Source organism: Lactuca saligna, chromosome 5 (genome assembly GCF_052625555.1).
Source record: "Lactuca saligna cultivar CGN05327 chromosome 5, ASM5262555v1, whole genome shotgun sequence".
In the NCBI taxonomy this organism is placed as follows: Eukaryota; Viridiplantae; Streptophyta; class Magnoliopsida; order Asterales; family Asteraceae; genus Lactuca; species Lactuca saligna.
Window position 1 is genome coordinate 4,484,139 of NC_136421.1, and position 21,393 is coordinate 4,505,531.

At 35.2% G+C, this 21,393-nt stretch overlaps 2 protein-coding genes across 5 annotated transcripts; one reads left to right on the forward strand and one right to left on the reverse strand.

Annotated features, from left to right (window-relative positions):
• Window positions 1-1,735: 1,735 nt before the first annotated feature.
• LOC144998860 (V-type proton ATPase subunit e1-like) lies at window positions 1,736-3,263 on the forward strand. Its single transcript, XM_078958589.1, has 4 exons — window positions 1,736-1,846; window positions 1,952-2,095; window positions 2,796-2,843; window positions 2,930-3,263. Exons 2-4 carry the CDS (start codon window positions 1,998-2,000, stop codon window positions 2,994-2,996), a joined length of 213 nt encoding a protein of 70 aa, XP_078814715.1. The 5' UTR covers window positions 1,736-1,846; window positions 1,952-1,997; the 3' UTR covers window positions 2,997-3,263.
• Window positions 3,264-4,259: 996 nt separating this feature from the next.
• LOC144998116 (syntaxin-52-like) lies at window positions 4,260-6,830 on the reverse strand. 4 transcript variants are annotated; one of them, XM_078957931.1, is made up of 7 exons: window positions 6,481-6,829; window positions 6,067-6,106; window positions 5,808-6,006; window positions 5,444-5,649; window positions 5,268-5,368; window positions 5,077-5,121; window positions 4,260-4,516 (listed from the first exon to the last, which is right to left on the reverse strand). In XM_078957931.1, the coding sequence occupies exons 3-7, from the start codon at window positions 5,948-5,950 to the stop codon at window positions 4,385-4,387; spliced, it is 627 nt and encodes a 208-aa protein (XP_078814057.1). In that variant the 5' UTR covers window positions 5,951-6,006; window positions 6,067-6,106; window positions 6,481-6,829; the 3' UTR covers window positions 4,260-4,384. The 4 variants fall into 4 exon arrangements, with proteins under 4 accessions (XP_078814057.1, XP_078814055.1, XP_078814054.1 ...); XM_078957929.1 differs by having other exon boundaries at window positions 5,808-6,106; window positions 6,481-6,830; XM_078957928.1 differs by lacking the exon at window positions 6,067-6,106 and having other exon boundaries at window positions 5,808-6,031.
• Between the last annotated feature and the right edge of the window lie 14,563 nt (window positions 6,831-21,393).

The window sequence follows — 21,393 nt, forward strand, 5'->3', positions numbered from 1 at the left end:
CTTTGTGATTTATATATGCTATGTGATATTAGACCGAACCGGAGGGTCCAACGACTTACGAGGCCAGAGGGTCCTCAACCAGATCGGACCGGAGGGTCCAACGACTTACGAGGCCGGAGGTTGATTGAGCCTAGGGTATTCCAACTCGATGCTTGATTGGACATGACATGTTGTTGTATATGTTATATGTTTGTGTGTTGGTACTTTGGGGGAATTCACTAAGCTTTGGCTTAGGGTTTTTAGTTATTGTTTCAGGTAGTTCTAATGATCATGGGAAGGCAAAGGCGTGACTGTACACATCCTTTGTTATGGCTTTATGATTTTGGGGCACTCTGATTTGGATAAAAAATCTGGAAACAATTATTTTGTAAACATTTTATGACTATGGGTTGTTTTTAAAAGTTTAAATTTGTTGTGCTTTTTATGGATATTACAAAATGTTGCCGCCACTATGAAGGGTTCCAAAAGCCACTTGCCGTGGTGGTTTGCTAGGAATCAGGTCGGAGAAGGAGATTGTCTGAGCCATAAAAGAATGAGATAGTCATTCTTGAAGAAGGGCAACGACCTAGGGTTTCGACCACCATCGTTTTCGTCGTTTGGGTCGAAGGATAGTGGCACTCCTTCCATTTACGACTCTCTGGTGTGAAAACTACCGCCTCTCTTTTAATACATTTCAACCTCTTTCACAAGCGTCGACGGATCTATGGTACAACCCTAAACTGCGTTGTGGAGATAACTTTCGGTGGAGTAGACGAACGGAGAAGGTGACGACGATTTGCCGACGTTCTAGCGAGAATGATGGTGATTTCCAACAGTAAGAGAGGGATGAGAAGAAGGTAGAGGAGATGAGAGCTAAAGTTTTGGGTTTTGGAAATGCAGATGTGTAATGGTAGCTGAGAAAGAGAGAGAGAGAGAGAGAGAGAGAGAGAGATTTCTTTTTTAATTTTCTTTTAATCAGAAAATTATTTAAATACATAAAAAAAATAGTAAGGAAAAAATCATCATTATAAAAAAGTTCAAAACAAATTCGATGAAACTCACAACTAAATAAAAAGTTTGGATCTTTGGTGTTAATCCAAACCTTTTTGGACCAAAGTGACAATCAGTGACGGAGCTTGAAGTGTTGATTTGGAGGAGCCGAAAATAAAATATGTATAAAAATTGAGGAAGGGGGGGGGGCAAAGTCAAAATTTCTAGTTTTAGACTTAATATGTAAAAAATTTAATACTAAAGGGTTAGTTATGAAAAAAAAATAGAGACAATACTAAACAACTATATATAATGTAATGCAAGTCGTGCATCAATAACTTTTATCCCAAGGCCACAAACTTATTATATGAATTCAACTAGTTTAAAAGTATCATCACGTTTAATGACACTTAATCAAAAACTTTTTATATTTCAAATGTATTTAGATGAGCTTTCAATTTATAAAGGGACTGGCTAGCTTGTAATATAACTGCCAAAGAATTTACACAATTGGAATCCAAACGAAAAAAAAAAAAAAAATGAAACCGGGAAAAAGAACTCAAATCTGAACCGATAAAAGCCGAAAACAAAAACTACATGATTGAACTTTTTGTAGAAAAAATAAAAAAACAAAAAACACCGGACTACAGTACTACACCCTATTTTCTGCACTTACCTCTAAAAAGACCCAAAATTAGACGTCGAACGAAGTTAAAGGCCCAAAAGAAGTTATCGGGCTGGATGTCACACAGCCTCACAACCCGTCAAAAGGGTTTTATTGGGTCGGATCTTTGCAAGGTAGTTGATAAGTTAAAAATCTGTTTCCAAGGGGAGCTCCGAAAACCACAAGGAAGCATCACCGGCCACCGGAGATCGGGTTTGTTATGTTCTCTTTCATTGATTATTTTGTTTGTTTGAGTAATCTGTTCAAAATTCGGTTATTTTGTTGTTCTAATTCGATTATTATTTTGTGATCTATTAGATTTAACTCACGCGTGTCGAATTTGATTGGCGATATCGATCTAGCGATGGGGTTTATCCTTACAACCCTAATTTTCATTGCGGTTGGAATCATTGCGTGCTTCTGCACACGAGTTTGCTGTAATAAAGGCCCTTCGGCGAATTTGTATGCTTCGATTTTACTTCACTTGGTTCCAGATTTGGTCAATGATTTATTGTTCTTGTATCTTGATATATCTTAGTGTACACAATCGCACACATATCTATCTATTTTCTTATGATTGCTTCTAATCATGATTGCTGCATTGATTGAAATCTGATTAATCTGTGATTGATGTTTGCTCATTGAAATCATAGACGTGTTTTTCAGTTTGAAAAGGTTGATTGAATTATTAGGGATCAGCAGAAACCCTTGCTTTTAGGAACTAATCAGTCACTGGTGCCAGAATATTTTAAATTATGTAACTAGGTTGATCACATTTCCATTTTAAGAAGCTCTTTGTTGAGAACTAAATAAGAACCAACTACTACGTTAAAAGTTCCATGTAGCTTTCTTGCTCACTTAAATTGTTTAAACTTGCATAAGATGATGAGTTACATGATATGAATCTGTCTGAATTGGTTGTTATCTGATTAGAAATTGGGTTGAAAAGAAAAATGTTTGTATATATTTATGATCCATGGTCAGATTTTTTTACTGCAGTATGTGATTCTTTGCAATACTGATGCATCTTCTTGTTGTAAAATTTGTAGCTAAGTTTGCAATCATATGATCAGTTTCATGATTAAATGACCACCAAGCATTATGCTTTTTTACATTATTAATGAATTGATAAAAACATTAACATGTAGTAATTATGTTGTAGGTTCCACCTTACATTGGTGATTACTGCTACTATATGCTGTTGGATGATGTAAGTTTGGCTCTTGATTCTCATTCATCTCTTTACTATTTTGTGAATCTTTCTACTTTAGTTTTATCATTTATGGGTTTTGGCAGGTGGGCAATTGTTTATCTTGCACAGATGAATCCACTCATTGTCCCAATTTTGAGTGAAGGAGAGTGAACCATCCTTCAAGGCATTTGCAGCAACAGCCTCTTTCGTCTTTTTAGTATTTGTGAATTTGAGGAAGAAAGGGGTGAAATTGGTGAAGAGTGTTTCTCTAAATTTATTTTGGTTGCAATTATTAATATGTTAAGATTGGTATGAGCTGCAAACATTTATGCATTTTTTTTTGGTTCTTGAGGATTAAATTTGATGTGTTACTTACCTTAGGTTTCTTGTTCAATTTTGAACTCGTGGAATAAATTAATTTGATTATACTATCTATCAGTAGGTGTGTACACTTTTTGTTTTTTTTTTATGGGATCATCTTACTGATGTGGTTTAAGAATTCAAAGCAAGTTAGTAGTATACAATAGTGGAACCAGAAAATGTGTTAGAAAATTTATTTTGGAGGGTGAAAATTCCACTAAGTATATGATTTTATACTAAATTACCATATAGTAACCAATAAAGTTAATAAACATTTAACTTATGGTAAAGTCATTTGTCCAAAACACACTTTCAACATGCTTATACTAAATAACAAACAAAGTTAATATCCAGTTCATCATGATTCGCTTTTGAAGGAAAAAATGTATATATCTAAACATGGTATTTGATTGTTGAGCTGGGTATAAGTAGAGGTGAATGGTATAGGTAGGGGGTGATAAGGTGGGGATAAGTAGAGATAGATGGGGTGGGAGAGTATGTATTTTAGAAAAAAAAAAAAAATTGAAATTAAAAAAAAATGTGGAAAACAATAAATAATCAGTTTTCCAAAAATTTACAACTTCTTTGTAATTTTAAAAAACAAAAAAAATTTATTTTCCGTGAAAAATTTAGAAAAATAGACGAACTAAACGTTTTTTCAAAATTCTTATTTTTCTTGAAAATTCTTTCCAGAAAACAACCTATTTTTCCGCAACTAAACGAACCATTAGTAATCTATGAAATTCGGAAAATCCCATTTATGTACAAATCATAGCATATGAACAAACAGATTCTGTAGTTTACCAATTTATTTGACTATTTATTGAAGTGATTTTAATTATCATTCACCGTAAGACACAACAGAATAAGCGTTTGGCCTCCAACTAAAAAAAAGAAAACGAGGTTTTTTAAGATAACTGACATGTAAATCAGTTATATTCAAGTACAGGTAGAAATGTCATGTTTGCCAGGTTGAATTTTTGGTTTAAGATGTTGCTTATACACGTAAAATAATATTGGAAAAGAAAATCCATATGACATGATGATAATACCTATCTAAACAGAGCAAGAATGTGAACCAAAAGTTATTATACAAAGAAAAGTCAAAAGTAGAAATACAATTGATCACAATGTCAATAACCTTGAATAAACATGAAATTTATATTTGATATTTATAAATTTGTTACACGTGATTGTTATCACAGGTATTTTAAAACCATCCATATAGCCACAACTAGAACAACGATCCCAATAACAGACAACAACAAGCCTAAGCATGAGCAACCACCATTTGTGCGTTTATTTAAAATCGCCAGATGCCTCTGCACTCTCTGTTTTTGTTAATTAAAAAAAACAAACAAGTTGTTAATGTTGGATCAAATATAACCCAAATTGACCCATTTTACACAAATGGGTTAAAATTGCCATAAATAACGGGTTGTTTCTTTTTTTTTTTCCAATAACTCATGTAGGGGAAAAGTAGTTGAATGGATAGTGTTGTATACATAAGGTCGGTTTCTTTTCTAGACCCAATAAACCGTCTTAATGAGACTAAAAGACCATTTTACCTTTACATTCCAAAAAAAAAACCTTTTTCACAGCATTAGTATTCACCAATTCTAACGTGAAAAGAGTTGGAAGGAAAAAAAAGGGGGGAAATAGGTAAGGGGCTAGTGTCTTAAGGTATTAAGCCGTGTTTTTTGGTTTAACTCATTAAGCCATTCTGTCCAGATCAAGTCAAAAGGAAACAACCATGTATAGTTGCCCAGATTAAGTGCTTAAAATCCATTAAGCTCATTAAGTAAGAAACAACCCCTAAGACATTATATTGTTATTATGATGAGCAGGTTCTACTAGCATATATGTAAGTTTATCAGTAAGAGGGTATCACCTTAAGGCGGGAATCCGTGACATCCACATGTTCGTCAAGGTCATCCTGCATATCAAAAAAAAAAAGCAAAACATCACATTTTTCATATCATTGTTGTTGCATTCTATATAGGTTAAGGTTATAACACTCAATAAGTAAAGTAGCATATAGTACATATTTTGTACACATGTAAAAGAGATGGAATGACATACAATGAGCCTAGTATGCAAATTAAGTTCCTCGTTGACTGCCAATGCAATATGTTTGGTACTTATTACTGTCTCCTCCAGTTTCCCTAGGCCTTCATCTTGCTCTGCAACACAAAATATCACGTTCAGGTGTTGTACATAAATGTATGTATAAAAAGTATCATAAACCAATAAGTCACCTCTCATGATTTGTCTTTGAAGCCCAACAATGCCAGAGTTGTCCAATCCAGTTGTCCTGCTCATTGCATCAGGTGGCTTAGTATCTGGCCCAAGTAAACTGTCCCTAGTACCAAAGTTTGACATGTTCAATGAAGAGGCCATCTGAGCAACCTTTGTTCTCAAACTTGTTAGCATGTCTCTACGTTTGTTCATCTCTTTATCTGTTCTGAAAATAACAAGTAAAGTTTTTCCAATGTTTAAAGATAATTGCATAATAGCTTCAATAACATTTCAGACAACAGAAACAACAATAAGAATCTTTTGTGAAACAAGAGTGTAGTAGTCCATGGCATTAAGGATTTTGGTAATCAAAAACTGACTTACAAGGGCTGTTTTGCAGGAAGCTTTGTTAGAAGAGACTGTAAGCTATCGAGTCTGGTTCCTAATATTGTAATTTTCCTCCGTGTAGCAGATGAATGACGCTGTGCTTCTGGCCCTGAGCCTAATGAACTACTTGCAGATATCATGCCGGTGATATCATCCGCAAGTTTAGAAGCTTCATTATATTCCCTCACCCATGGATCTGTAGATGAAGCCATTTATTTTATCTACAAGAATATCGTGGCACATCAATTATCTTTACCTGGTAGCAATTCCTAAAAATCACACCCTGGCTGAAATATCTAGACAAACAATGAACAGGTAGTAAACATTAAAATAATAAAATGCAAAGCAAAGCCAAAGTCGCAGAAAAACATCCGTTCCTGACACATATAAATGCTATAGGCTTCGAATTTTTTCAACAACATCAATTCATATGAATATTGATCTACAACATGCGTAGGAACATTGTGTATCCAACAATCTACGTATAAATGCTACAGAATAACAAATTTGGGCAGATTAAGGCATCAACAACATTATTGAAGAGCAATTAGGAAAGGACCGTAGAAATTGTTAAAATCAATGAATATTTTGGGAATGGATCGTAAAAAATCGACGAGTACCGGTAAATTAAAGATAAACAGATGGCTAACCGCATGTAGAAAATAATTACCTCTTTTGATATGAGATTCGAAAAACGAGATACGAATTGAAGCTGATGAATCGATCCAATTGTCTATCTGAATGACGATTGACGATACCACTCAACGGCGAGTTTGTCTTCTTCGCACTTTCCTTGCCGTCTGCATTATTCGCACGCTTAAAATAATGGGTAACTCTAACCGACCCGAAATTGATAAATACAACCCAATGTCTATGTTTTAATGCATAATGTACATTAATGTCGCTGTTGAGCACTCGAACATATAAAATGTTGATGATCAGTGAACGTTGTCAAGCACCGGTTTCCTTTTGGCTATTTTCTCCCCTATGGCGCTACAATGTTTTTGGTGGGTCTGGGAATAGGTTTGGATAGGTCCGTTTTTGCCAAATTCCTTAAAGATATAATAAGACCATCTCAGTTATCGAACAGGAAAATTTTCATTCAAGTCCTTACGTTTATATCCTTATAAAATTCATAATTACACATATATCCTTCTTAACCTATTAAATTTACATTTATATCCAAAATTATATTTTAATTGGGTTTAAATTAATTTAATATTAAATTTTTGTATCTAAAATTAGAAAATACATATCATAAAATAGCCTTTTAGAGTTAATAATTAAAATTACTCTATTTATGTTGTAGAGCGTCATCATCAAACGTCATCATCAAATTGGCTACCTGCCATTAATGTATGCATGCTCTCTTATTTTATCATCTTCTATGTTATATGATCTTATTCAAAAAATCTAATAATAAACATGTTTATTTATTTGAAATCAATAGGTTACCCCCATTGAATTGTACATGGCACGTTCGTCTTCGTTACAACAACTTGGGTGTTTTTGCTATCCTCAATCACCTTCATTTCCAGGGTTACTACTTGGGGGTGCCATTTCCAATTGAGAAAGCTCCCGTTAGAAATATTACCGACGTCAACAGCAATGACAATAGCGAGGTTGTAATTTTTGAGATTCTCAACTACCCGGTTAGAGGTGTTGTGCATGAGGGCGGAAGTGGAACTTTGAAGATTTTTTTAATTAGGTTTCATCATAATTAAATTTATTTAGTTCTATTTATTAACAATTTGAAAAGGGTATTATAATATAATCACCTTTTATTTTGACTTGTAAATATATTTTTTGGTATTAAATTGATTTATATCTCATTAAATTATAAGATTTGATATAAATATGATTTTACTAGGTTAAGAAGGATATTTATGAAATTCTAAACTTTGAAAGGATATAGACGTAATATTTAATGTTTGCAAGGACGTATATAAAATTTTCCCAACAAAATACAAATACAGTCAACAATTTGGTTTTAAGGCATATTCAAATCATTTCACGATTATAAAGATAAGCTTAATGACTTTAATCCTTTTAACTATGTTTTATATATGATTTATAAGTAAACTCGCTCCCACTTTTCAAAAACTATCATTATATTCAAATATTGTATGTTATGTACCCTCTATCCTCTTCTCTCTTTATTATTATCATGGAAGGCTTGAGCGATGCTTTAAAAACCGCAAAAAAAATAAAGGTGTTTTTAGCGGCTTAAAGATTCCCCACAATGGGCCGACAATCTCTCACTTATTATATGTCGATGATGCCTTGTTTGTTGGTGAATGGTCTCGTTCCAACATGAAAAAAAAAAATTTTAAAAAAAAAAAAAAAAAAAAAAAACATTTGCCCGTATTCTAAGATGTTTTCATGTATCATCCACTTAAAAGTGGATTTTCACAAATCTAAGGTCTACGACATTTGTGCTTCCTATTGTGAAGTTAACCAATGGGTTAATTTATTACGATGTGAGGCAGACTTTATATCATTCAAATACCTAGGTGTTTCGGTGGATGCCAACATGAACATAATAAAAAACAAGAAACGTATAATCCTATGTTTCAATTCCAAGGTTTCCATTTGGAAAGTTAAAACATTATCTCTTACTCTTTAAGGCTCCCGTAGGGGTGCGTCAAAGTCTTGAGAAAACCATAAGAAGGTTTCTTCGGTCTGAAATCCTTACTCGCCCTCAACATAGCTCTCATGGCAAAATGGTGGTGACGCCTTAGATGTGATAACCTCTTCTTATGGTGTCAGGTTATGGTGGCATAAGCGTATGATTACTGGGTGAACAAATCAATAATAGGAACCTGGAACAACATTGTTGGAAGAAACAAGGGGATATAAAAGGATGGAATTGGATTTTATGGAGTTCACAAGAAGGTAGTAGGATTTGGTGAACAGATACTGGAACATACTGCTTCGATAAGCTTTTATTTCAGGATTGTGGACAATAAATTGATCAAATGGAGGACTTGGGCATTAATGGAATGAAGTTTAGACTCTATTGGAGGTGTATGATGTTGGGCAAATGATTTAAACCTTGGATTGTTTGACAGATGCTGAGGGATAAAATGGAAAATGTTATGTTTCGGGCTTCTTACATAAATTAAGGATTTTAGTTCGAGATGTTTTTGGTCATAAGTATCAAGATAGAATTATAGATCTCGTCGTTACCTTTCCGTGAATATAAGGATCATCGAAAACGGAGTTGAAACGAAGAAGTTATGGATGTATGAAGTTAAGCTGGAAAAAGGAGTCTAGTACGTTGGGCGTACACTAGCTATTACGATGGGCATACTAGGCTGAAGGAAGTCGCGTTTTTAGGGTGTTATGTTGGGCATAACTTTAGGTACATTGGGCGTACTATCGCAGTGAAAAAACCTTATTTTCTCAGTTTTGAGCCCTATTTAAGGACTCTAACCCCTTGGGGTCCTTCCTAACATCAACCTCCACCCTCTTAAGCCTCCAACTCGAAACCCTAACCCCTAGATCAAATCTTAAGCCTTTCTATATGTTTTAAGTGCATTTTGGATGAAAGAGAAGTTCGATCTAGTTGATTGTTGAAGCTCTGTTGAGTTCGAATTGTATTGTGAGGTATCGAAGTGTTTTGAGTTTGTCTTAGTGTCGAAGACTGTATTTCAACTTTTATTGTATGTATTTCATAAGGGCACATTAGTATGTCGAAGCTTTATAGTTTTAGCCCTTATATATTTTTTGTTAACTTCTGAGTTCATATAAATAGGGATAGGTTATAGAGATAGAGTAACTTTTTGGCATTTTTGTGTTCTTACTCTACACACACTCTTGTAACCTTCAGAAGTTTTAATTGAGCCATCCAGATTAAATTTACTCTTGTGTACTAGAGTCAATTCAAACTCTGATTTCATTTCATGTACGCGATTTATTAGAACTACATTTGGTATCAGAGCAGGATTCATACAGTTGTTGTCTGATTTTCTCGAGTTTTCAAAAGATTTTGAATCTCGCTCTAGTTTCAAAATATTTCTCACTTTTGATTTTGAAAATCTTTACAGATCTTCTGTATTGATTCGATTATGCTTTTAGTTTGTTTAATCGAGTGTTCTGCATTTGATTTATGGAAGATTTTTTCCTCAGATTCCAATTTTTGAAGCTTTTCACATTTCAAGTCCGTTAAACAATGGCTAACTTTAATATGAACACAATGATAGGATTCTCTCATCTTCTTGGTTATTCAACCAAAATTCCTATGTTGATCCTTGGGTACTATGATCAATGGACTGATAGGATGGAAGATTATTTGATCGGGATCGATGAAGATCTATGGAGGTGTATCAAGATTGGAAACTTTCATCCTTCAATGCTTAATGAAGTTGGAAATGTTATGTCATCTGCAGATATAACTACTCAAACTAACAAGACGAAAGCTAATGATAAACGTTATCTACGAGAACTACGCGGTTCTCTTCCACCGGTAGTATACTGATGGGTTTTGGTCATAAGACATCCTATGTGCTCATACAAACCCTAATGCTTGGATCTAGGTTTCTCTATTGTACATGCAAGTTATCCAAGACTATAAACCCTAATTCTAGCATTCAAGTGATCATATTAACATAAGAATAGGTTTATAATGTTACCTTGATTTTTATGTAGCAATAACAATCCCAAATCTCCTTGTATTGACTTTGGAAGGCTTAGAGTCACAATTGTCACTCCTCTAATGGCTTACAAACACCAAGAGCAAATGGAAAAGATATGAGGAGAGAGAGGAGGTATTGAATTCGTCCCTAAGAAGCCCTGGGAAGGTCTTACACGAATTCATAAGCTAAGGGGGGTTATATAGGTGTACAGATAGGGTTTCAGTCATTATCGTTATCTAGTTGTTTGATTACCAAGCAACCCATAAGATAATCCTTTAATCCTTATCATAGTCGAATTCTAAGGCATTATCACCTTAAATTCGTCCATCCTATACTTCGGATAATCCTTACCTTATTTTGTAGCTATCACATAATTACAATTCAGCCCCTCTAGTATAATTAATTACACTTGATCACAAAATTAATTTCTAATTAATTATTGACCAATATTAATTAAACAAATATGATTTCTCCTTTAATATATTATTCTTATAACATATTAATAAATCATAATAACCTCTCTTTCTATTTATTTCTCCAATCAAGTTGCTTTGGTGAAGGCAACCCAAAAGGACCATGCACCATCGGGTCAAGTACATACCAAAATAGTTATGGACTTAGACACTAATCCAACAGTCTCCCACTTGGATAAGTCTAATAACTATTCTGCGTATGACTTCAGATCTTGATCTGCAATCGTAGCTTTCCAAAGCCGCTGTTAACTCTGATCCTATCAGATACGCGTGTCCTTAGATAAGGGATCATATATTCCTCCATTCTAGATATCGTAAGACATGATTTCTAATCATTCTCTTTGTACTATTTCTCGATTCCCGATTTATGACGACTGACTAATTAAACAAATCAAATTAGCCTTAGCCCGGCCGAGCATTTACGTTTGTCATCACTAAACCATCGAGGGGCCCAAAGATATCGCTTTTATCCTTCTTTGGATAAAAGGAACGGATAAACTTTGATACAATGTTCGCTTGCACTTACTCACCGAATCACACACAATAATATGTTTTATAACACCAAGTTACTAGTGCGTTTTCATATTATCAATATGCAACCGATTAGCAAGATACAACTCACACATCGCGGTTTCAAGAATATAAGATGTTATCGTCTAACCAATTACTCGTGATACAATTCATGGAGTGATCCAAGTGAGCGTGGGTTTAATCCAATGCTCAAATTCATATTCATAAGCACTCATGAACGTTGCAGCAAACATTTGCTTATGTCTAATACTCTTTTAAACAATCCACACACCAATTCACGACAGTCTTCATTCATATCTACTTCCAACATATGAACGACTGTGGCCCATTTGAACAATTTGATTATTCTTAATAAACTCAATTATTCTGGAAGTCAAAACATGCAAAGTGAAACACAAGAATAATACTAATCCCATATGGCCTCAACCCTTTGAGTATAAATAAAACTCCTTTTATTTATCACCATATCGATTACTTATTATTTTTCGTTTCGGGTAATCAACTTCTTACTTGAATTACAACAGTTATCCCATGCTCCTAGCATGCACACAATGTTCACCTATGGTTCTTACTTTGTGAAATAGATCACATTGAACACATTTCCAATCATTCTCATTTCACAACTCCAAATCTTCTTTCATAAGTGAAAGAATATCAAATTCTTGCTACTTATAGAATATGTTAGATTCTAACATTCTATGCAATGATTCTTTCGAAATGTCACTGCACCAAAGTCACAAAGACTATTGCCAATGATATTACAAAGTCCTCTATCGGAGATTGTTACAAGACAATTCCTTAGATACGATGTCTCTCACTCAAAGTACATTCCTTTGAACATACTTTTGCATAAAGGTTTCTAATCTAGTCATGGATTTTTCAATATTCAATTTCCAATATGGACACGCTTCCATATTTTCCATATGACAACTTATTCTTAATAGAATCTTATCTATTCATAATAATGTCGATATGGTCCATTCAATACCATGTTTCCAACTACTCACAAACAACCAATCCTCGTCGAACTTTGGATTGTCCTTTGATAGTTGTTTAACTATTTTAGTCAAAACCAATTCTAGTCCCTTTTTCCTCTAAATGCGCTAGACATTTGGAAATTTCTAGAATGGTCAAAATATTAAAGCATTTGCAATCGATCCTATACCCAAAGCGTATAGGACACGACGTATAATGTTTTATTTGCTATGTTCTCAAAATTCGAATTGTGAAGAGAATGCCGTAATCATAATTGAAATTTTAAGAACACACTATGTACCTTTGACTAAATTTATTAACATTTCTCAACCTAAGCCTTTAGATTTGAAATGAAGCATAATATTCTCTCCCTTAATTATAGCAAAACAACTATTCCATCCTTACAACTTTGCAAAGAATGACTCTTGTTTTCTATAATTAATATTGCCAACTTGTAATACTTTCCTTAATAATCATACAATCATAACATTTATGCTCCCACTATCATGATGATTATTATAAAACATAACACTTATGCTCCCACTAGCTTCGACATGTATTCATAAACATCTTAACTTTCAGAAAACAATACCTATTGAATTTCTTAAGTCAATGTTTCTAATACTTAGTACTTTGATAATCCTTTATCAAAGCTCCTTGAACTTATACACCTTTGCCTTAGATAGTTCATATGTGTGTCTAAACAATTAAGACTAATTGCCAAACCTCACAATTCAAATTATGGAAAGGGATACCGTAACCATAATCAAATTCGAAAAATGCAATTTTACAATCACTATCTTCTTAAAATATTTCTTAGTGAAAGCATTTCCTCACAATCATTTTCATGAAGGAGGAAATCTTATGACACTTAGATTTAAAGCGGTGTATTTGTTCCTATCCATGTGAATTTGTTAAAACCAGAGTTTACGACAAATTCAAACTCATATGGACCGAACTTTCTTAATCTTGATTTCTTGCCTTATGGTAGCAAAGCTGCCCACCACGTCTTCCAAGTAGTTAAGAAGCTCACATTTTCCTATCAATGTACTTTCCATTGATTCAGGTGCTTTTCCTTTTATGCGTTCAAAATGAGAACTCATAGGACTCACATGCATAATTAACTCAACTGGAACAGCACAGAATCAAAATATTGTCAACACGATATGTTGTAAACCTCAACTCGTGTGCTAGTGATGATCGATAAGGTTTATTTGATTTGTTCTTGAAACCTTTCAAGACCATTAAGACTCCCACTGACTCATTGACATACAAGATTCTCATGTCAATAAACAATTCTTGACAAACAAATATTCAAGAGTTAGTGTAGTTTTTATCAAAACACTTCATAAATTGGTCCTAGTTGGCCTTTGTCTTATCCAAGACATCACAACTTTCCATATTTGATGAATGTTATAAACCTTCTTAATACTTTTCACTCATTGTCACAATCTTAACTTTAAGACTTGTTATTGGAACGAATTGTGATTGACCTTTTGATTTAACCATTTCTTCAATTTTTGATTCCTCTTCTTAAACATACAATTGTACTAAGACTCACTTAGAGGATCAATTGAGATATGGTTCTTAATCATAAAGACCTATCATAAAGCATAAAAGGTACTCTCCCTTCTTCTTAGAATGGAGAAACTTTTATCTTTCTGTCTACTTGATTTTTATTCGTTTTTCTTTTGATTTAAACTTTTTCAATCAATTCAGAATTACACTTAATCTTATGAGTATAATCATATATACTAAACCTTTAGTAAATTATGACGAATATCTTTGTTACTCTTATGGTGGACTTGATCAACACACAACTTTGTGTGCTCGATCTCCTAGTCCTTTCACTTGACACTTTGTCAATGAATTAGTCTAATTTCCAAATATGAAATTTCTCATTCATCATGCAACCAAGTTGCGTGATTCCAAATTTCTGTCCAATTGAAATTTAGGTGATGAGAAACTCTCCCTATTTGGTAAATTCTCGACTTTTTCCATAAGAATCATATCCATTTGTTGAAAAAAATATTCAAACATCAACTTTCATAACGATTTCATCGCAAGGAAGTAAACAAATAAATAAGTCAAACCAAAATTTATTTTATTTATAAAAGCAGCGGAAAACATTTATCCTTACAATGCAAAATCCATTGAAAACTATGTATTTCAAAATGAAAATTTCTAACAACTCTATTATGACTATATAAGCTCAAAATCTAATCTTCAAGTCCATGCGATCAAGATCCATTTCTTGTGATTAGATTCATCTTTCTCTTTCACCAAGCTTCCTTTCTTTTCACCGATCCTGCAAAACATTCAAATGCAATCTTATCACATCATGTATTTGAATCAATGAATAGGAACTTAACGAAGTTAGATAGTGGATTTTACCTAAAGCGCAGTCATACTCTTTGACTCTCCCATCTTTGGAATTTTCAGGCTCTTAGGGCAGACTTCTATCCAACGCCCTTTCTCTTGGCAGCAAACGCAGGTCGGTTCTTGTAACGCCTGTGTTTCTGGGCTTGCCATTTATAGCAATGTAATGGTCTAGGTTAACCTTTGTAACCCGTTTTGAAATAATAAGATTGTATTATTTGAGTATTATGTGATTTGTGCTTAATTGCTTAATTATGTGGTTTGATTAATTAAGAATAAAAATAAGCGTCAAAATTTAAGTGTAAAATAAACTTGATATCTTTAGATAATGTTGTAGTAGTTGAAACAAGGTTTCCGGAGATATAAAGAATGCCGAAATCCGAGTTATAACGAGGAAGTTATGACCTGTCGAAGTTTCGCGATAGAACCGACAACGCTGAATAACGTAAAAAGTGAAATTTACGTTAAAGCGATATTTAGCCTTAGTGATCTAAACGAGAATTGAAGATCTCGTTGTTAGTATCAAAGCGATAGAAAGTTAGGCAAGAATGGACGTCAAACAAAGAAGTTATGAATTTATAACGAAATTTTCTGTCCCGGCCTATTAAAAATAAATAATAAAAATAAAGTCAAAATTAGCCGACAGAGTCTAAACAAAAGTTGTAGAGCGTAGTCTCACCTTTCCGTGGATATAAAGAACGTTGAAAACGGAGTTCGTATGAAGAAGATATGAATTTCCGAAGTTTATTAATTAATTTGTATTTATTTTTAATTGAAAATTCGGAAGCATTATCCGAAGACGAGTCACAGATCTGATCCGAGGTACGCGCCGCGTACAGCCAAAGTGTCGACACTTCGGATGACGCATGCAGTGATGCATTTCGGAAGCAGTACACGCTGCGTACTGTTGTACGCCCCGCGTAAATGAGGCTCCCAGCCTCCTATAAATAGGATGCGAGGGCAGCCGGCCAAATTGCTAATTTCCTCTCGTTTTTGTGCCGAAGCTCTGCGTTTTTACCCCCGAAGCCATCCCGAAGCCCCGGTAATATTCCCGAGTCCCGAAGCGAGTCCCGAGATCCCGAAGATCCCGAGAAGTGCGGTTTCCGAGCCGAAGCTCTGCCCGCGAGAAGTTCGATTTTCGTAGAGATCTTCCAGATCTACGGAGGATTACTACTTCTGCAAGCCGTAGTGCTGTCCGATCATCTTCTGATCAAGTGAGTGTATACTACCTTTCATAAACGCAATAATAATACAAGTATGGTTCGAGGGTATTAAGTTTATTGTTGTTTATACGTGTGAATGCGTTGTTACTTTCTCATAACGTATAACTATGAAGTATTTTATACGAGATACGTGTTATGTGTATATTTTGTTGTTATGTGTGTGAATGTATATTCACTTTCTTCTATCTTACAGATATGATTATTTCTATATGAAATATGTGTTATGTGTGTGTGCCTCATCTGTTATATGGAAAATGTATTGATCAAGCATGCTATACAGGTTTTGAAAATATGTATAAAAATGTATGTTTTTATCTACTAATATGTTGGGTAGAACATGGGTAGATAGTTGGTGTGTAATAAACAGATGAGAGGCCTCGTTGTTGTTTTTATCCAGTCATCTAGCGGAATTTAGATGACGACCACGGACTTTTCTAGATAGTCCAGTGGAACACTAGCAGGCTCATAACCTGTAGGTGTTAATGAACTTGGGTGTTCATTCGTTGTATTCCATCCCCCTCATGGTTGCCTTATTTGACTTATATTGCTGAGGAAACCCCGCAGCATGTGATGTCACCCCGATGAAAATATTCTTAGATTAGGTCCCTTGTGTTAGTTATTTTAGGGACATAAAGTGAGAATAACGGGAATGGGTAACTGGGTTATTGTTGGTTGATAACAATTAATTTAATTATTTATTGTGGGTTGAAAACCCTATATGCTCACCAGGCTCCCAAGCCTGACCCACTCAGTTTTATTTGTATTACAGGAAGTGGCGCAAGGGCGTAAGATGGATGAACCATCAAGTTGTTTTGTTTGCAAGTCTGCATATGTTTATATTTGTTATATGACTTGTAATGTATTCGTTTATGCTTATTGGTCTGTATCGGAACATGACACCCCGAGTTTTGATTATAATGAAAAATACATTTCTTTTATGAAATGCTTTGGTAAACATCGTTTTATCATGTTTTGTTTTTGGGAACAAATTCCGCAACTCTTTCAAATCAAAAGGATTTACTCTGAAAATATTTAAAAGCATAAATGAAAATCGGTCTTTTCTGGACGAGATTTTGGGGATGTCACAGTTGGTATCAGAGCATTAGTTTAAGCGAACTAGGAATTTTTAGGATTTCTAGACTTAAACTTAGAATGCTAAGTGGAATTTTGAGATGTGTGTCTGTTATGTTTTAGACACGAGCACTAGTTTATTTTAGGAATGTTGCCTAAAATGCTTTATGTGCTAAATGTTGTATGTTGCCATATATGATATTATTTGTTCGGATCTATGGTCTGTTGCCGACCGGATCTAGAAACTTTATGTGTGTAGGATTCTAAGCGTACGTCTACGATATTAGAACTAGCATGTAAACGTTTCGGAGTGATAAGGATGATTTGAATATCTATCGTGAATAAGGATCTAATTTCACCTTATTCGGTGTGTAGATCAAAAATGGTGAGAACAAGAAGTGGAGTTGGAAATGCTGATGAAAACAGGAATCAACTACCAGTGATTGAACAAAGACCTGTTGTAGCAGCAGCACCTGAGCCAATAACCATGGCTGGTGTGCAATTGATGATTCAGACGATGTTGGATCGTCAGATGGATGAAACTAGACAGTTGCTTCAACAAAATCGTGAAGAACTGTCGATTCGTGTGGAAGAGCCTGAATTAAATGAAGGGCACTCGGAAGGTGGAAACTTCAGTGGATCAGTTGGTCAAGCCAACCCACCGATAGTTAGGCAAGACAACCGTGATGGAATGAATGATGGAATGGGATGCAAGTACAAGGACTTTCTAACTTGCAAACCATCGACCTTCAATGGAAAGGAGGATCCGATTGGGGTTATGGATTGGATCTCCGAAATGGAGCTAGCCTTCATGACGTGTGGTTGCAGAGGTAAGTTGCAAACTATCTATGCCGTGCGTCAATTCCGAGGTGGAGCCGTTCGTTGGTGGAACACTCTAGGGAAAACTTTGAGCCCAAATGAGCCACTGCAATTGTCATGGGCAGAGTTCTTGGTGCAGTTTAAGCGCAAGTTCTGCTCGGCTCAAAATCTATTGGAGTTGGAGAACAAGTTCCTGACATTGACTAAAGGCAGCATGTCAGTTGATGAATACACCAACAACTTCACCGATAAGATGGAGTTTGCCTTGCGTATCGTTCCAGACGAGCTAACTAAGGTGGATCGGTATGCGAAGGGACTTCCATGGGAGTACGAGGTGCCAGTACGCCAGGCACTTACTCTAGACGCAGCTATCTGGGCTGCCAAGTCTGTTGAGAACATGATCAAGGGGAGAACCACCAACAAGGTTGAGGTTGGTGAGAAGAGGAAGTTTGAGGGAACATCTGGTTCCGGTAAGCACTACAAGAAAATAGCCCTTTAATGACGCGCAAACAATGACACTCGCTGATAGACAACGCGCATTTGCAAGTGCCCTAAAAGATAATGTCAGTTTTGCAAAATTTGAAAGATAGAGGGCACGCATTTGTGCGCGCCCTAAAATTAGTGTCAGAAAAGAAAAATAAGAAATGCGGAGGGCGCCTTTCATAAAATGTGCGTCATTTAAAGGTGTCGCTTTATAATTTTTAAGTGAAACACGCGTTTTAGGCGGGAAATGAAATCGATGAAAATTACCCCCGCCTATTGAACCCTAAAAATTAATCCCCCCCCCCCCCCCCGCCTCTTCTACTTAGCAAGAAAAAGCCCTAGGTCCCTCACCTTCATCTTCAGTATCATCAAACATCTCGTTCATCCTCTGCATTATTTCCATCGTTCTTCCCTCTCCTCACTGATCAATACCCAAAAAACCCTAATATCATAACCACTCGTCTTTTCTCGCACAACAAAATCCCAAAACATCACCAAATACTAAATTCCACAAAATCGTTGTGACCATTTTAGCTAGGGTTTTTTTCAAGAACGAAAACAATCTCGCATCTCTCTTAGCTCTGAAACAATGGATGATTCACCTTGCTTCACCTTTGGTCACTTCTCCTCCAGCGACGTCAGGCCTTCCTCATTACAAATTGACCAACGATAAGCTAATACTTATAACTGAATGGTTTCACTCTCAAATGGGTGTGCGACTCCTCCATCGCACTGATGACTACGAATGCGACTCTTCCACTACACCTGTGATTGCGTCCCGTCTCACCTCCCTGACCGCTACCTTAATAGGTTTATCTATTCAATTAGATTTTTCTTTTCAGTTAGAAATCGATTTCGTCGCCTCCCCAGCTCTTCATCTCTTCACTAAAATCTCTCTTCATCTATCCACTAAAATCTTCATGGTTTCTTTAATTTCACTCCAAGGGTTATTTGATAGCTTTTGTATGGTTTATTCCCTATACTGAATCGCTAGTCAAAACCATTGTGGTGGTTGTGGCGAAATCAAAATGCGGGATTGAACCATTGTAGCAGAGCGATCTTGAAACTTTTGATTAATACTTCTCAAGTCGTCTCCAAGGTAATGTGAACCTCTTGATACTTCTCATGTTGACTCTCTTTTTTTAGTATAGCTATCGTCTTTTAAAATTAGGGCTTCTGTTTGAATCATTTCATTGAACGACAGGTGAATCAGACCATCTTCTCAATTTATTTGACATTGAAGAACAGTGCGTTGAATTTCTTTGTCGTGTCCAATTTATCTCGACCAGATCTCAATTTATTTGACATTGAAAAATCAAACCTCACAAAATCTTTCATAGAGCCAACGGTTGAAGATCTACGACTCCTCACACTCACATCGTCGATGATTTTAAGGCCTTTTGTCCCCGGTATCAAGGAAAAACTAGGGCTTTATGCTCCCGACCTCACAAGGGCAGACCCAAGAACGAGGGCTTTTATATCGGCGTCTTCAGGAAGAACAAGGATATTCGCTCTTCCTCCTTCCAAATCGACTAATTCTTCATCAGCTCTTGTTGAATACATGTCTCCCAAATCAAATCAGGAAGATGAGGACCTCGAGGTGAAGCGATATCGGATTAAGGAAACGTCTAGAACGAATGATAGGTTCTACCCTAGATCCCATTGCAATGAGTCAGCTTATGCAAAGTCCAGCTATTTCACAATTCATTCAGCGTCTCCTTTCAAACCCACAGAACACGAATCCGGTTTTTGGCTTCTTCTTTTTTCATTATCTTTAGATTTATTTGTTTGTTAGGGTTTACTTTGCTAACATACTTGGTATAATTTCACAGACAGTTAATCCCTCATCTGTTATGCTGAAACAAGTGACAAAAAGGTTAAATCTTCTTGAAGGACAAAGAGGTAATTTGTAATCTTGATGCCATGTATGTGTATATAGACTAGTGTTACAATTATGTAGGAATAATTCTCCATCCGTCTAATTTATGTAGGAGTGAAGAATATCTAGAAGACAATGTCCAAGGAATTGAACAAGCCTCTACTACACCTGATGGGGATAAAAAGGTCTTTTCATGCTTAGTTAAACAAATACAGCATTTTTATCTGCTTGTTAAATGTTAATCATACAAAACCATAAATAACTTTTGGTATGAATCCTTAGGGCCCTAGTAGAAGTGCTAGAAGGAAAAAGGCTAAGAGACAATGGAAGCGAGAACTTACTAAAATTTCACAAAAGGTAAACAAATTATTTGTTCAAACTTATTTCTCAATAAACTGTTGATTTATTTCTTGCAATCTCCAATTGCAGCCTGATACTGATACCCATCTAGAAGGGACAAATGACCACCCGAAGGGGCGTGTTAGTAATTTTACATTTGAACATATGTGGATATAAATAAACCATCCATTTATAAATGTATGTTTTCTCAATCAGGAAAAGAGTCAAACAGAAGAAGAAGAAGAAGAAGAAAAAGAAGAAGAAGAAGAAGAAGAAGAAATTGTAATGTGAAAGAGAAAAATCGAACCCTAATCAACCTCGCCATGCAATCGATTCACTCTTCCAAATTTTAAAGATACAAGAAGGAACAGAAGGCAATAGTTGGTTTTGCCCTAAATTTTCAGAATTTTACTCTTTATTGATATATTCGTGTTTCATTTTGTTTGTGTTACTGCAGACCCTAATCTGTGTTTCTTTTTTACATTTGGTTATTTGCAACACTTAGATGAACATCCAACTCCTTGAAGACAATTCTATACAACATACAATCGCACTTACAAGGAAGGTTAATTAGGGACTGTCTAAAGACAACTATGCTTGGTGTCATGCTTATTTATCACAGGTTTCTCGCTTTCATATTTTATTGTTTACTATTAATTTTGATTTGTAAATTTTGTAGTCTGGAATCTGGATACTAAAATATATTTTATAATAATATATATTTTATTGTATTTCTATTTTGCAGCATTATTAAAGATTTTTTTCCAGATAATG